This window comes from Taudactylus pleione, unplaced genomic scaffold (assembly GCF_031769625.1).
Source record: "Taudactylus pleione unplaced genomic scaffold, aTauple2 ptg000324l, whole genome shotgun sequence".
In the NCBI taxonomy this organism is placed as follows: domain Eukaryota; kingdom Metazoa; phylum Chordata; class Amphibia; order Anura; family Myobatrachidae; genus Taudactylus; species Taudactylus pleione.
In genome coordinates, this window is record NW_028284725.1 from 855737 (window position 1) to 873817 (window position 18081).

The window sequence follows — 18081 nt, forward strand, 5'->3', positions numbered from 1 at the left end:
AGCAATGGGGACCCAGCGCTTCCTCTCCGGCTTCAGCGAAGCCTTCCTTGGCACTGACAGGTCCTCTCATCATGCACAGACGGATCGACACGCATATGCATTACACAGAAGCCCGTCGCTGGCAGCGTTAAGCTGCTATCAACTGAGTGAAGGACCTTGTCAGAGGGGTAAGTATTGATAAATACTAGTGGCATTTTCGTTTGTATCACTGTGTGTTCTTAAACGGGGCCCACAGTCTGTTTTTAGCCAGAAGGGTCTGTTACCAATTTCTCCCTACACATTAACATGGGAAGGATGTACTAAGGGCAAAAATGCGGCCAAAACTCTGAAAATGCCATTTTCTGAGTTTTGCCCACATTTCCATATGTAACAAGCTCGCTTAGACCTGGTGGCTAATGCCATCTTCAGATGGCTTATTGAGGCTTGGTGTATGAGGTCACATCTGTATGTCCTCACAGACACATCAGTTTCCTCCCGATATACTCTTCACTGCTGGGGACCCTGCTCCTTACACTAGATAACGGTCTGGGGCTTCCTGCTGCCTCCATTCCTGTCCTCACATCATGGATGTACCAAGCTCTGGAAAGTGATAAATTGGAGAGTGATAAACTACCAACCACTCACCTCCTAACTGTCACGTTACAGGCTACGTTTGAAGAATGACAGTTAGGAACAGATTGGTTGGGAGTTTATCACTCTCCATTTGATCACTTTCTAGATCTTAGTACATCTGCCCCAACACTTGCAGCTCTGTTCTCACTAAAACATCAGTCATCTCCTGATATACTCTGCGCTGCGGAGGGGCTTGCTCCTCCCACTATATAACTCTCAGTCTGTAGCTTCCTGCTGCCTCTATTCCCCTACTCGCATTTAAGGATGGCCATCAAATCGTCTGCGACTTTATGCTGATGCCACTAGAAGAGTCCATCCCTGTTGTACATCCAATTGCGCACAGACTGGTACACCCACTGTCAACATCAGTAGATGCTAAAATACAGCTTGGTGAGTCTTTAAACCCACCATCAAAACTTGCGCCTCCCCTGTGGCAGGTGCCGTTTCTCGGTCAGAGTATGGCATTATATGTAAGCGGTTCAGCATCCCTGTGTGCAACTGCTTTCAGCGACACACACCCATAAGACTGAACATCTTCAGAAGTCTTTTTAACCCCCCTCCCCTGCAACCTTAGTCACCATCCAGGAACACCCCTTCTGATACCTGCGACTCTGGGGGTCATTCAGACCCGCTCGCGAGCGCAGGACGCTCGCAAGCGGGTCGACGTTGCCCCACTGCCCATGCGCACGACGGAGGGAGCTCCGTCGTGCGCATGCGCGAGACCCGGATAGCGATGGGCTCTCCGTCGCAACCTTAGTCACCATCCAGGAACACCCCTTCTGATACCTGCGACTCTGGGGGTCATTCAGACCCGCTCGCGAGCGCAGGACGCTCGCAAGCGGGTCGACGTTGCCCCACTGCCCATGCGCACGACGGAGGGAGCTCCGTCGTGCGCATGCGCGAGACCCGGATATCGATGGGCTCTCCGTCGCTACGGGTCTCGCACCAAAGGGGGCGTGCTGTCGATGTTGATTGACAGCACGCCCCCTTTGGTGGGCATGCCGGGGGCGTGGCTGCCAGACGGAGGCGTCCCCATGGGAACGCCTACCGTCTGAAGCCGGCCCCACTGACATCACTAGTGATGTCAGTGGGAGTGATTTTGGCTCTGATAGAGCCAAAATCACTCCAGGGCTTGCGGCAGTGAGACCCTACCGCAGGGTCTCCGTCGCAAGCCCGATGGTCGCAATGGTCTTGACCATCGCGACCATCATCATGGACGCTCGCATAAGCTGTGGGTGGTCACCCACAGCTATGCGAGCGTCCAGGAGGACGCTCCATTTTCATGGAGGAGGGCCCTGATTCAGAGCGTTCGGCTCTGAGTCAGGCCCTCTGTACATACAATATCGAGAAGCATGCGCAGAGCAACTCAGTCACATGTGTATTCGAAAAACATCACTATTGCATCTGACATCAGCCCTTTGTCTCATCACCATTAGACTTCTGGTAACGATGGTAGAGAAACATCGGACCACTAACATCGATGGCCGTCCCTGTCACATGCAGCCCTTTCCTTTCTCACACATCACTCATCTCCTTATAGCCTCTGTGCTGCTGGGAGACCCTGCTACTTCCTCCTTATAATTATCAGTCTGAGGCATCCTGCTGTCTCCATCCCCCTCTATTTGTGAACATCACTATGAATAGAATGATTTAATTATAGATAGAGGCAATACAATTACATATTTTAAATCGATTATAAAAGGAAATATTTTCATAGTTTATAATGAATACGGTGAAATTAGTCCCTGTGTGTAAAGTATTAGTTGCTAATTACAGCTTTCCATTTACGCTGATGAGTCACCCCCAAACCACCAGACTTCACAGACATCCCCAGACAGAGAATCCAATCGTCCCAGTCAAATTTGTGCCCTGACACTGCTGCCTGATCACTTAGTGTGATCCTCCATTTCTCAGCGTTTGATAATCCTTCGCTGAGGTAATTTCACAGTGACAACACACGCAAGCGCCTCCAAGTCCTCTTATTTTGCCGGCGGCACATTGTCATGCACATTTACTGTGACAGGAATTTCCTCCGTCGTCCTCCAATTTGATGCAGCACTATTTCATGGCATGAAGTGTGTTTATTTATAACCTCCTTACAACCTAAGAGAAAAAAGGCCAGCGTACATCACACGGGCCGTTAACTCTTTACGCCGCTGTCAGAGAAAAGCACCAGTCACAGCAGCACTATTGGTTAATGTACAGGATCCTGACTTTTTTTTTTTTTTTTTTTATTACCGTCAACGTGGTACTTTCCAGATCCAGCTGAAAGCTGTCCCAAACTGCCTGCTATGGCTCCTGATTAATTAACAGGAACCATAGCAGGCGGCCAGCAAAATGAGGACATTGCGGGTACCACGCTTCTCTCAGTCGTGTCAGGTTGCTTGGCTATTTGCACAGCGAGAGAACTGACAGAATTAGTGCCGTGTCCCCCGCTGAATGCGATTGTTCAGCCAGGAGCGCTAGCTTTGCATAAATCTGTGAATACCAGTAAACAGGCTGTCATTTTGCAAAGGGACCTGAAAGGTGGATGACGGAGTATGCATAGTACCCTCACACACCAGCATAGCAGGCAGGTAATTCCCAGGGTTGCTGTTATACACAATACACTGGAGTTATCTTCCTTCTGCAAAGTTAACTAAATAGAAGGTTCTAGAAATGCGCCAACATAGGATTTGGGTTGCAATATGGACAAATCGATTTGATGGATTTTGAAATTTGGCAGAATATAAAAATTGTTACTTTTTTTTTTTTTCTTGCAAAAACTGTACTAATAACTAGGACCCATTGGAGAATTAGGCAGCCTGCCCAGACATAGCAGCAGTGTCCAGCGATAGTCTATCACTGGAACGTTTCTACCGTTATCTTACATGTGTGCTGGACCTGCAAGGATGAAATGCAGACTTGGGCTTTCAGTTCCACTAATAAAATAATATAATTATTATCCTTTATTTGACAGTTTCTACAGGAAATATAGGAAATAACAGAGAAACTGACGTATCAATGGTAAAGTTAACATACAGATGGGTCCGCATACATCTAGCCTCCTTGCGCGCTAAACAGCCCTTCTAGTCGCGCCAAGCGTATTTTCGTGCGACTTTTTACCTTCAAATGCGTCTTATTTGCACAGGAGACTCAAATTTTTTTCAACATTGCACAAACTGATAAGAAATTATTTGCAAACATTCTCATTCACATTTCTATTGTTTTATGCCCCGAAATGAAACGTTTAGGGGTCTAGTTACTAAGCAGTGTTAGGAGCCAGAGTGCAGTGATAAGGTACCAGCCAATCAGCTCCTAACAGCCATCTCACAGGCTGTGTTTGAAAAATGACAGTTAGGAGCGGATTGGCTGGTACCTTATAACTTTTCACTCTGTCTCCCAACACTGCTTAGTAACTAGACCCCTTAATGTGGTCGTCCATCTTTGGTCAACCCCACTTCAACATGAATTGCCGGTCAGGTAGAAATCAGGTGTGGCCTGGAGGCGGGAGCCCCCCGGGCTCAAGCGGCCTGAATATGACTATACGGGGCAGAGGGACCCTGACTGCTGACGTCAGGGCACTTGCAGTGCTGCGTGCAGTATGCACCCAGACTGTTAGATAAAAGAGAAGCCAGCTGGCAACGTGATACAAACATAGCGGTGCAGACATTCCCCACTAATCTCTCTGGGATCTGCTTCTTCTGAGACAAGACAAATACATATCCCACCATCTTAGCTGCTTGTGAGCAGCCCTAAGGGAAGAGACGCCCGGGACAAATCGACAAAGCAAAGAAAGGAATTAAACCATGTGGGCTCCCCTAAAACAAAAACAAGTCCTTATATAATCACTTATATTCTTAACACCCACTCATAAGTATTCAAACAAGGGTGTTAACCATTCGGCTGACATACCAGTCTCTACAGATACTGGGTTAAGTGCGCACGGGTTTTATGGGCTGGGTGGACAAAACAATGACAGACATTTATCAGCCCTCTTCAGCTCTATAAGTGTACCTTTCACCACCTTGTAAAGAGCGGCTTAAAATCTTTCATAATGAAAATATGTCATTGCAAGAACTTTTTTTTTTTTATCATTATGTAGCAGGTTTTTTATGTATATAGCCATTTACTGCACATAGAGGGAATCATTTTAAATATTGAACCAATATTCAGACTATTAATTCTCTAGGAACTGGTGACATTGAGGGATGAGGCACAAAGAGCAATAGCACTACTAGTTCTGAGGTAATCGGTAAGCTAATGACAAGTCACCCTTCATACTGAATAAATAATACACATGCAAGTGCATGAATGAACAGAGAGATTAGGAATTCCCCCTACCCATCCCCAAATGCCCCCCAGGGCAAGCGGGATGACTACAGGCCTTGGGTCTGTAAGCATAACCCTTATTGGATGACAGAACGTTTGCCGTCACCTGCCATAAATATTTACTGAAGATATGCACATACACAGCCGCCCGAGAGATGATGGCTCACCTAAAGCCTGGCCATGCATGTTAGGATATCCCAGACGATACGGAGCAATTATGTATCATGGATGGCCCCAAAACAGCCACAATGACAGGGAGTGGTCCTAGAGAAATGGGTAAGGTCATTAACGGGAATGCTAGATTATGTGGCTGGAAGAGCACTGTCATCAGCCTGTGGGTGGGATGTACTAAGCATCGTGCTGTACATTCTGCCACTGAAAATATTGCCGGTATGTACCTAGAAAATCGCAAAGGACGGATCTCCCAATAAGAGCTATCCTTTGCGATAGAGGAATTACGGGTTTATGACCCTGAAGTCCCTCTGATCCGATTGGATACCTCTCAGGGGGAACTGCGGAAAGAGGCCCATAGGCTTCTAATGGGTAACGCCATCTAAAGATGGCATAATCCACCAGGTCCAAGCGCTAGAATGTATTGCATTCCGGAGCTTGGTACATATGGAAATTCGGCCCCAACTCTGAAAGTGGGAGTTTTCGCAGTTTTGACTGCATTTCAGCCTTTAGTACATCCCGGTCTGTGGGCCTAATTCAGCAGTGCACGCCAGCGCACACTGCTGAACGCAGATTCCAGATGTTCGGGAATCTGCGCAGGCCCATGGCCCTTTCTGTGCATGTGCAGAACGGGTCTGCGAGCCCACATGTAAACTGGTAGCAGACTGTCAGTGATTGACAGTCTGCTGCCATATGGGGGCGGGGAGGGGGCGGCAATGCCCTCCATTCCCCGAAACGGAGGCGTCTCACCGCTGTGGAGGGGGGGGGGGGGGAGAAGCCAGGATCTCTGTCGGCTGGTGGAGATTTCCTGGCTTCTTCATCTCAACTGCGGTGGCCGGCTGTGTGACCCCATGGGTCACCTTAGCCGGCCGATGTCCCGCAAAGTACCCAATGCTGCGTTGAAGAACGCTGCTTGGATTGGTAATGCAGCAGGGAATGTGATGCCTCCCGCTGCATTACCATATCAGCACAGACGAGCAGCTTAGCTATTCTGTCTGAAGCTGAATCAGACTCTGTGTGTTTAGCCATCTTCCAACCACACATAGTAGGAAGTGATCCAATCACTAGGCCGAGAGCTAAACATTATTTCTAGATGCTATTCAAAGTGATAACAGTTGAGTTAACTGAGCAATTTATCATTGCAGACATGTCGGGACAGTGCATCTGATAAGAGGCTGTCCCAATGATGAATGTGCCCCATTGCCGCATGCTTAGCACAGAAGCAACAGAAGGGTCTCTACAGCTCTGACCCATTGAGGGAGAGGTTTTAAACCTTCTAAAGAGGACAAGTGGAAAAGTTGCCTAAAGTAACCAATCAGCTTCTAAACATGCTGGCCATACACGGGACGATTGATCACACGATCTGGGCAGTTTCTACAGGTTGGACAGACCAATCATTTGAAAATAGTTGTATTTTGGGTCTTCTGCGACCCCGATGCGCGTCCCCGCCGTCGTCTAGTTGGATCGCCGATCAGATGGTTTTGCAGAGAGATCTCAACTGATTGTGTAGGAATTGACACACATTATGTGATTGATCAAATCGTATGGTCTTCTGTGAAATAACAAGAGATATGGTAAGAACTTACCTTTGTTATCTCTGTTTCTACGAAGTCCATAGGGTCCACAGGGTTGACCTTGGGGTATAGGTTGGGAACCAAATCCGGGCACCACGCAGTTAAAGCTTTTAGCTCCCAGGATGCACTTGGGTCCACTCTCCCTATAACCCCGCCCCCCAGCCAGAGGCACCTCAGATTGTAAGTAGCCAAAGGCCGGAGGAGGAGAGAAAAAGAGAGAGAAAACTGGAACACTCTAGAACCATACTCACAGAAAAGGAGACGGGAAGCCGGTGACCAGTAACACAGCCCATATGAAGCCAGGTGCGTCAGGGCGGGCGCCCTGTGGACCCTATGGACTTCGTAGAAACAGAGATAACAAAGGTAAGTTCTTACCATATCTCTTGTTTTCTACTTCAGGGTCCATAGGGGGTCCACAGGGTTGACCTTGGGGATGTCCCAAAGCAGTTCAACCAAGGGTGGGGACGCTCCTGTGCTGAGAGGAGAATCCGTCGCCAAAAAGGAAGCATCCTGAGAGGCAAAGGAAACCAATGCCTAGAACCTTAAAAAGGTATGGACAGAAGACCACGTGGACACCTAGTAAGGCAAAACAGCCGAGGCGCCACGACGAGCCGCCCACGAGGGTTACACGGCCCGAGAAAAAAACAAGCCTCAACGACAGAAATGCCCACCCATGGGTAGGCCCCTGAGGAAGACATACGAGGCCATCCAGTCAACATTTCATTATAGGCCGGCCATCGTTTCCTGTTAAAACCAGAAACCGCAGACCACCAATAAGGAGTCCGCTTACCATAAGGAACTTGAACGGATCACATAAAGCCAAAGAGGCCGGACCACAGTCCATGAGGCCACAACAGCCGAGAGGACTGGGAACTGAATGGCCATACCATAAGTTCCAGAATAATATGGAACCTAAAAACCACTTTAAGAAGAAACACAGGGCGAGAGCAACTCACACCCTGACATGATGCCCTCCAGAAGAGGGAGCCACATGAGAACGCTCCCCATTCAGACACTCTCCTGGTTGATTTAAACACCCTGAGAGAGAGAGAGAGCTTAAACAATAGACCATGTAATGGCTATCACAACCAGCGGTTCCATGGACTGTCCCCGGAGGGAACAAAGAACCACTACTAACTCCCCAGGAGTCCCTAGGGAGGATAAGTGGAGACATAATCCAGAAAACACTCCAAAGGATGAACTGGATACCAGAGCGGAGCAATTCCATATCTTAACCATACCGACAGTGTAGAGATCCGCACTGTCAGGAAGGCCAGGCCAAGGGTGAAACCCAAGCCAGCTGGAAGGAATGCCAGAATATCTGGAAATCCTGGACACCGGAGGATCGTATCGACAGGTACGATACCATAAGAATTATGTATGCCACAGTCCGTGGCAGATCCCAGCAAAGTCTGGCCTATCTGCTCTAAACATCTCAATGAAGACAGAGCCAGGGAAGCCCGAGGACCACAGTAGGGGCGCAGTTAAAGACAAGCGATCCAGATCCAGGGAAAAACAAGGACCCTGAGACAACAGGTCCAGATAGTGAAGCAGTAGGAACGGAGCATCGAGGAGGAGACTCCGAAAATCTTAGTACCAGTGATGTCTGGGACGACCTGGAGCCCCCAGAAGGAAAGCCCCTCCGTCTCGAATTAAACTTCCGAAGACCTCGAGGAAGAAGGGAGACCGGAGGACACAGGTACACAAAGTGGAAGGACCACTTCACTGACAAAGAGTCACTGAAGGTAGCTTCAGTACTCCTAGAGCTGGACTGTAACACCGGTAATGTGTGATCGAGTCAGAAGGCCATGGGGATCAATCCCCTCAGGGAGGCCCCCTCTGCTCACCAGGAGTTGAAACCTCTCTTGGAGAAGAGACTAGTCCCCGGGATGCACGCCGTGACGGCTGAGGAAGCCCGCTTCCCAATGGAGAGCTCCGGGAATAAACACCGCAGAGTTGGCCAGGAGAAGACCCTTGGACTATGTCAGAATGGGTGACATTCCTAACATTGCCACCCAACTACCAGTGTTGCCTAGATGGAAGCCACTGTTGTGACACTGTCGGACTGAACCTATTCAGGTTAACCGTGACAAATGGGTTAGGCCAGAGTGAAAGTCCAAGACAGCTTAAAGTATCAACAAGGTAAGTGGCAGGGCAGAAGCGACAGACGTCCAACTGCCCCGAAATGAATGCGGACCAGACACTGTCTTTAGCAAAGAACACCCTGGACGAGATGGCCATAGCCACCCGGACAGAGACCAACTCGCCTCCGTAGAAAGTATCATCGTTCGAACAGTGATCCGATGGAAAAAACTCGATCCATCTGGAGGGGAGTCAATTATGGCAAGGCCTGGAATGGAACTGAGCACATTCCACCCTACCAAAAGGTAGACACACTCTGGTAGACCGCGCATCACAAAGAGTAATGACATATGTCGACTGCGTAGATATCCGCACCCTCGAAGTTGAAGAGTGGAGATCTTGTCTTACGCCAGAAAAATTCTCAGATTCTGAGAATCCAGCAGTGCTCCCAGATGAAGAAAACCCTGTGAGGGATGCAGGGAGGACTTTTCTGTGACGAGAAGAAGCCCCGGTTATCCTGACCTGGCGGTAAAGTACCTTGGTGATCCTGCTAAAAGTAGGAGACCGTCCAGAGAAAGGAGCATTCGGATACACTGAACAGGTGAACTGTCAGAAAATCCATAAAGCTGGTAAACCCCGGTGGAGTTGAGGACAGCCCCAAAAGGCAGAGCCCGAAACTTACAAGTGTTGCTGTGGCACAGCAAACCTGAACCCATGCTGATGAGAGGGCTCTGTATGTACCCGTAGGTACGTATCCTGAATACTCGGATATACCATAAAATCCCCAGGTTCCAAACATCGGATGATGGAGCATGGACGATTCCACCTGAGTCAAGGCACCGTTGGAATCTGATTCAGGGATTTGAGACAGAGTATAGGCAAAGGAGGACCAGTCGGTCACCGCCCCAAAAAGAAAGTAGAACAACCAGTCCCTCACTGAGATAGTGAGGTTGGCCGAAATAGCTCTGCTTACCACAAAGACTGTATAGCTTTCTGGGATTGTAAGGCCCTGATCAGTTCTGAAGAAGGGCCCGTGTACCAATGCCTGTGAGGAGGCTGCATGAGTAATGAGAGGCCGTTGAGAATCAGTACCTCACTCTGGAAATTCCCCAGATGTAGACCTGTCCCGTCAGGCTGAGGGTATATCCTCAGGTGTAGAAACAGGGTCGTCCGGAAGTCCAGGACTGCTCGGTACTGGATATGGTGGCCCCCGTGGAGGCCGACAGCCTAGGAAAAAACAGGCCTTTAGGCTGACCCTGAGGACAAAAAGACTTAACAGAGTTAGTCCGAATGTAGTGGGAGTAGCTAAAGACGGTATCTCCCCATTAGTGATACTGCCAATGATGCAACGATCTTGTCAAGGTCGGGACCAAACAAGAACTTCCCCCTGGAAGGAGTGTGCACCTCTGCTTTCCCATAACGCAGCCATAGGGTACTGCGGCGGATACAGATGCCGCCGAAACCCTGAAAGTTAGAAGACCGGCATCCCATGAGGTAATCCCACATATGACCACTGCATATTTTGTGAGCGGCAAAAAGATATTTGAACCTCAGACGTGTTGGAGGGGAAAAACGTCACAAAAGCATCACCATGCGATGGCCATGGTAGGACGGGCAACAGGCCCTGAAAACGAGTACATTGATTTCAGGCAAAGTTACCACCTACGGATCCGTAAAATCCGTCCAGGCCGGGATGGGAGGCGTATTAATGCCTGTAACCCGATGATTAACATACAAATCCATCCCAGAAGGGGATTTCCATTACTTGTGAGGACCCTCAGGGAATGGGAAACAGGAGGCCTTTGTGACTCCTCGTATCTGGGGACAGCCAGACTCCCGCTATGAGATCCACCCGCTGGGCAGAAAACGGGAGATGTATGATACAGGTGCAGGATCGACATTCTCTATATCCAGAATGAGCCTGGCTACCAGCCCCAAAGCAGGGATAATAATACTTGAGATCGGCTCCCCCCCATGTGAGAGGGAAAGAGCCGAATATACCATCCAGTTCACGGCAGAGCCACTGGTCAGTAACCACAGGGCGTATATCACGCCAATTAGTATTTCGTATAAAACGACATCCACCAGGGTGGCCGTTGTGGTAATCCCTGCAAGGGGAATGACAGACCGATGTGGTATCGGAGGTAATTCATGTACTGTGAAAAACCCCGGCAGGGAGCGATAGTCTGTGACACAGGGGTAAATTGCAAGAAATTGCGAGATACCCCGAGTTCAAAAGGGCAGTATGGTGAAGTAACTCCAAGCGAGTGACGACAATGGGGCCCGCCCGGCGATCCTCAAAGGAGAGGATCCTGAGAAACAACGCCCTTTAAGGGGGTCGTGCAAGGGGCCCGGCACCAGATGGTGCCGCATACGTAAACCTTTCTGAGTTAAAATCCTCCGCACTAATTCCTGCAGGCTATGACTTGCAGGATAGCAATAATGGGTGCAGTATCGTGTGCAATCTCCTGGTCAGATATATCTGACTATCTTGACGGAAATATTAAGCAGCGCCATACCGGTCCTGACTGACGCTAAGATTAGCTGCAGGAACCCATTATCAGCGTACGCAACTCACAGTTCCATCTAAAATATGGCAACGTGCAGCACGCAACAGTATGTGACAAACCTCACAGATATTAACAAATATATATATGTGAGGTCTCAGAACCACCCCAGGTACACCTGTATTAGGGCAGATAAAGAAAAGGGATAGATATACACTGACAGGTGAGAGAAAAAGCAGACAGTCAGCACTAGCATAAGTCACATACAATGCAGAAAAATATATATACATACATAAGCATGACATATAATATACTGCACAATGTCGCTACATTCAACTGCCCAGATTCAGTGTCTGGGAAGGCTATAGCGCTGTGTACACTCACCCAAAATGGCCAGGTACGCAGGGGGACTGGGCTCACTGACATCCTAAGAGTTCTGCAGCACCACAGAGAGAAAATGGCCGCTGGAGACCTCAGAAGAAGCGTGGCCCGCGGAGGAAGCAGCTCAGCGACGCCAGACTGTATTATTGAAAGGCGCGCTGAGCTGAGGGGAGGAGCCGCTAGACAGGGAAGGCTTCCTCCCCTGGCTAGCAATTAACCCCCCGGGATGCCGGCTCCCGCTGCCGCTATAATCCCTGGTGGGCTGTGGACACGCGGGGTATGCCTCCATGGAGGGGGAGCCCGCCGCCACCGCTAGCGCCTCCGGTCTGTCCCCAGAGACCGGAGGCATAAGGCTGCATGTACACGCGGGTCACCGCAAGCGGTGACCACGCGACTTACCTGTCCCCGTCGATCCGGCAGCAGCCCAGGGATTCCTCCAGAGCCCGGCTAGTACAGACTCTGGGGTCCCGCTGCGATCCCCAGATCTGTACTGGCGTCGCAGCGCCGGCGGGGTGTAGGAGCGGCAGCTCAGACGTCCATTGGACAGTCTGATGCTGCCGCTCTGAAGAGTAGTAAAAAAATAATAAAACAAAACTCTTTTAAGCTTAGAGGCTGCTAAGCAGCCCCCCTGCAGTAACGGTGACCCGACTCCGGCCGGGCACCAACTTAAACTGAGGTGCCTCTGGCTGGGGGGCGGGGTTATAGGGAGAGTGGACCCAAGTGCATCCTGGGAGCTAAAAGCTTTAACTGCGTGGTGCCCGGATTTGGTTCCCAACCTATACCCCAAGGTCAACCCTGTGGACCCCCTATGGACCCTGAAGTAGAAAGTTGCATTTTAAATACAAATCATCCTGTATCTGAAGGGAAGAATTTAAGGGAAAATCGTACAACTGATCTGACCAACTTTTGAATCTCACCGTGTATGGCCACCTTAACACTAACCCTCCCCACCCCCTAACCCTCCCCGTTAGTGCCTAAACCTCCCCCTCCCCCATTAGTGCCTAACCCTCCCCCCTAGGGGTGCCCAACCCTAGCCCCCCCCCCTCACCAAACCCTAACCCAGCTAAGCTGCCTAGATCTACCCCGCCCCCCGCAGCTAATAGTAAGGGCGCCCCAGATTTGCCTCGTTTGGGCACATGTCCTCCTGTATTCCGGCGTCGGGAGTAAGATAGGCGTCGGTATTTCGACGCCTAGCTTAAGTCACTTGTCAGGCTTCCCCTGTCGGGATTTAGACCGGCGCCATTGCGCCCGCTGTTCTCATAACTGCATCCCATTGGCAGAACGGTAGAGGTACAGTATTACATCTAATTTGCATTTGCCATGTAACTGGGGCGCCAGATAATGTTTCCTGTTGGGAGATTACGGACAGGGAGTTTGCCGTGTGCAGAAAAATATCTCCCATTATAATCATCTCTTCACCTCTGAAAATGTTGACTTATTGATTTGTGATTATTATTAGCCATTGTGTACAACTTATGAGTACTTTAGTTACGTAGCTCTTTAATCCAAGTTTCAAATAAACAACACTTTTGTACCCCTTCCCCGACACCTGCATACCTGAGAATATTGCCAACCCAAAAATCGGATGGGTGCGGAGTGAGGAGAGGCTAGAGCCAGCCCCCCCCCCTCCCCAGACTGGCCACCCCTCTTTTCTTCTTGTTCCAGTCACTCCCAATGTTATCTCCACACTCACCCGAGTGTTGTTCCTCTCCGCCTTCAGTTCAGCGATCTCTTCCTCTCGCTCCAGTAGCTGCTCTCGGCACAGGTTCAGCTCCTTAGTGAGGGCCGCAAACTCCTGCGGAACGAAACCAGAAGATGTGTTACACCAGCACAATAAAGTGTAAGAACAAAACCAGCAAAAACAATGCACAATACTTCGATAAACTGCTTACAGATGTGTAGACTCCGGGAACACCCATCTCATTCCCTCCAAGATCTAAAACGTCGGAGCCAACACCTCTCCTACCCAAAGGACTCTCGCTGCTTTCAGGAGTGACGATTTAATGATTTGACTTTTTTTTTTTAGCTAAAGTAAAAACGTAAAGTCCCCACGTGGAGCAGACAAAGTTTAAAATGGCTTAAAGAGAAGCTGGTGGAGGGGGGAAGAAGTGAAGTTTCTGCCAGTTGCAGGAAGGTGAGAAAGGGACGTGAAAGCAGCAGTAAGCGCACAGTAGCTGCTTTGTGTAACCTGCGTCTCAGCAGGCTCCCGGGGGAGTGAGTGAAAGCCCTGAGCAGACCCCCGTGAGCACACTGCTTGCTTTGTGTAACCAGGGACCTCAAAATGCTCCTTGTTTACCCTTTCATGTGAGGGGTTAATACATGCTTTTCAGCTGTACGTTTTAACTCTCCTGCAATGACATTTGCCAGCTATAGAAAATGGCTCGTCATCAACTCTGTATGACAACTCTCTGCCAGACGCGCTGGTGGATATAGTGATTTGGGTATGTGCGGTGTGGTAGGTGTCTAGGACACAATAACACAATGGCATTCTGACAGGTATATCAGAGGTGACAGAGGAATTGGAGCTGTACTTTGCAGTGACAAGCAGGTAAAGTATAGATGTGGGAATTAAGAAATATGAAGTGTTGGGAAATAGACTACATCACCTGTTACTGAGGAGGCCTAGGGAAAATGAGCATGCACCTTAGAGGCCAGATGGCAATGGACACACACCTTAGAGGCCAAGGGATAATGATCATGCATCTTAGAGGCCAGAGGACAATGCACATGCACCTTAAGAGGCCAGGGAATAATGTACATGCACCTTAGAGGCCAGGGAATAATGCACATGCACCTTAGAGGCCAGGGAATAATGCACATGCACCTTAGAGGCCAGGGAATAATGCACATGCACCTTAGAGGCCAGGGGACAAAATAAACTGCACCTTAGAGGTTTTGGACATGGCTAAGGCGTCTTGTGCTCTGGAAATACCACCTGCTCTAGGCAATGGAGACACAGAGGGAGAGAGTACACTCTGATGCCAGATTATGGATAAACTCATGTGTAAGAACAGGGATGTAGTCAAAAGGTTGACAATGTTGACACTCAAAGTTGACAACACAATGTCAACGTTGTAAAAATGTTGACAGGTGAAATATTGACATTGTCAGAATGTATAACATGTGGCTTTCTGCACTGACAGTATATAATCATTCACACCTTCTGTCACACAAAATCACTGTGACCAATGTATATACAACTCACAGTCACTCACAGGAAGTCTCTGCAATATGTACTGTCTTTGCTAGTCATATATATATATATATATTTTTTTTTTTTTATTCAGAAGATGGAATAACCAGTACAAACCCGAGCAACATACATGATATTGGTATTTTAACACAATCATAAAAGTCTTCGCAGCTACCCCAATAAAAGAGAATTTCACTGTAACGTTCTGAGATGTAGCTGGCTAGCGGTAGTAGATCTCCAGTTGCCTTGTGCCATTAGAGAGCCCAACGGTCGCATGATAAAAAATGCCTAAATTCGCTCATTTTTTATAAGGGTGAGAGCAAAAAAAAAAAGTGATTTTATCATTACGGTAATTGCCGTCATTTGCACAGAGGCTACTACAGAACCTGGCGGCTAAGTAACCCACACACAAAGAGTTAAAGCTTTCTCTCAAACCTTAGGCAACATCTTATGCGAGCTTTCTTTCTTTAATGAAGGTTTTTCTTTTCTCACCTCACATAAAGAGCAGTTTTGTAGAGTGCTCGGGATATAGTTTCTCTCATCTGGAAAACTAGAACTCTGCCCCTCCCTAAAAAGTGACCTCCTAGCAACAATGCTAATAATTCAAAGATGGCCTTTTCCTCAGAATGTCACAGTTCTCCCATAATCTCTCAATTCCTTTTATGGACTGGTCAGAATTCAATTACTCCTCTTCCATCTTCAAGTTCTTGTTGCAAATGCACTAACCAACTCTGGGACCTCTCAAAAGGGGAGATTTATCAAATCTTGGAGAGAGATAAAGTACCAACCAATCAGCTTCTGTCACTTTACAGACTGTGTTTAATAAATTACAGTAAGCTGATTGGCTGGTACTGTATTTCTATCCAAGATTTGATAAATCTCAACCGTAGACAGATGTATTTATTTTAAAATAATTTTAAAACACTGTGGGCCTTATTCAAAGATGGACGCTATTGCAGCCGCTTTTTCGCGTTCATCATAGACATTTGCACCAGCCTATGGCAGACGCAGTGTCTCCTTCTGAACTCTAAACATGACCTCCGTGGCTGCGGCTGTGTGTCTGAGAACGCAGCTGCTCTCGCTGACACGCCTGGGACACTCCCACAACGCGCCCATGAGACTGCCTTTTTTGCGTTCACTTCATGCCACCTCCCAGTCAACACGCAGGAACTCCCATGGATTTGCTTCCCCATTTCTAATGCCAGCGGCCCCATAGGCATCAGCGCATTTGTGTGTACATGCAGGGTAACGCATACACCGTAAGGGCTTTCAGATTATTATGCATATGCGCTGCAGCCCAAGCAATCGCCACCATTGTGTGCACTAAGCGTGCACCTCTCTGCCTGACGCCCTTTAACTGTACATTGGTGATCTCCGAAGACACCAGTTTGCTCCAGCAGGACCTGTTTAGGTCCTTCCTAGTCAACAGAATACTTGAAAGGAATTGCCAGTCATTTGTATATTTTCTAAACCAATTAATCTATATATATATTTTTTAACTGACAGTACAAATTATCTTGTAGAGCCGGATTAAGACCCAATGGGGTCCACATACAACATACTGGTTTGAAGCCCCCTTTTGCTAAATTTGTACAACCCTCCCCCATAAAATTGGTTAGGGTAATCCAGGCCCCTCATTACCCAGATGACCCAAGGTCTACGCTGCCTAAAGGACGTTCTGGCTCTTACCCTCTGGTGGGGGATCAGGTATAAAATTTCCCAAATACATACAAAAGGGGGTGAATACTTTTCAGAACTATTTTATGCACAGGCCCAAAAATAGATTTACTGTAACTTTTAATATTCATCAAATGATGCATTTTGCAATGTTATCCTGGCCACATAACAGCTGCATTGCATATTTAGGCCGGGATGTACTAAGGTTGCAGTGACCATTCCGCCAGTCACCGCAACCTTACTAATCGCATATGTACTAACATATGCGATTAGTATCGCAAAGGACAGCTGTTGCGATAAGAGCTGCCCTTTGCGAAGCAGCCGACGCCGGGTGACTGTCTCCGTGGGACTCTGCCACCTCCGAGCCCCAGCAGCTTCCTGCTGGAGCCTCCTCCTCCTCCTCCCTGCACCCGGAAGAAGATTAGGAGGAGGCGGAGGACCCAGGAGGTGTGGGCCGGCGGCCATGGAGAGCAGGCGAGTGGGGGCCAGCGCTGGGCGGCGGCGAAGCGTCAGGGAGCGGGGTGCGGTAAGAAGCCCATAGACTGCTTCTATAGGGTAATGCCAGGTTTTTCTGGCGTTACCCTCTGCACTGATAAAAGTGCGACCAGGGCTTAGTACATATGGAAATGCGGTAAAAACCCAGAAAACTGGGTTTTTACCGTATTTTTCCTTTAGTACATCCCAGCCTTAAGAACGAGAGATAAATGAATGAGAGTGTATTACCCATAGCTTTTAGCAACAACCAGTTATAGAAGCAGAATATTGGTAAATCTGTCATTTCAAGCAATTAGACACAGCAAGGAATCCCAAAAACAAAACCTCTCTAGCAGATGTAATTTCTATTTCCCCTGCTTCACTTTGCGACAGGCTGTATGAAAATGCGCAGAGGATATTTTGTTGGAAGAAACCATCCTATCTAATTGGTAAGTGCATACACTTACATGTGCCCACCCAGTTGTGATGTCACTCATCGGTGGTCTCTGCAGCAAGTGTACATGAAGCACAATGTTCACAGCCGTCGTGATAGGTCTGTGTACAACGTCGTTCACAGATATATCGCTGGTACACATGTGCCGAAGCACGTACGATATATCGGTAGTGTTCAATCTAGCACCCTGCACCTGTCACAACCCGTGCAGTTCCTCTTTCCTGCCTGGGGTGTCGCTCTCTGCTCTGGTGCTTCTAGCACTCTCTGGTCAGTATCTCAGCAGTTTGTTGCATGAGCTGAGTGTGCTAGAAGCACCAAAGCAGACAGCGACACCCCAGGCAGGAAAGAGAAACTACATGGGTTGTGACAGGTGCAGGGTGCTAGAATGAGCACTATGGGCAATATTCAATTAGTTGCGCACCCGCGATAAAGTTTTGCATGCCGGATTTTGCGCCTACATCACGTCTTTTGGCCGCAGAAACTTATCGTGCACATCCCGCTATGTGCCCTATTCAATTCCAAAAGACGTGAAAACGGCGACACGCGAAGTCAGAACAGGCGGAAAGTGGTGTCAGAATCGGGGCATAAAGCAGTAATCTTTGGTGAAATTAAGTAGTCCTGCCAAATTTAGGGGTTCTGAAAATG

General features: G+C 48.5%; 1 protein-coding gene across 6 annotated transcripts in view; it reads right to left on the reverse strand.

Moving 5' to 3' along the window:
- The window catches only part of PPFIA3 (PPFI scaffold protein A3), a 104998-nt gene that overhangs the window by 55081 nt on the left and 31836 nt on the right, over positions 1-18081 (reverse strand). For all 6 annotated transcript variants that reach the window (XM_088443048.1, XM_088443044.1, XM_088443045.1 and 3 more), the window contains one exon: positions 13332-13433. Coding sequence is in view for 5 of the 6 variants with exons in the window: in XM_088443044.1 (XP_088299170.1) it covers positions 13332-13433 (102 nt within the window). In the remaining variant the exon portion in view is untranslated. The remainder of the gene's footprint in view (positions 1-13331; positions 13434-18081) is intronic.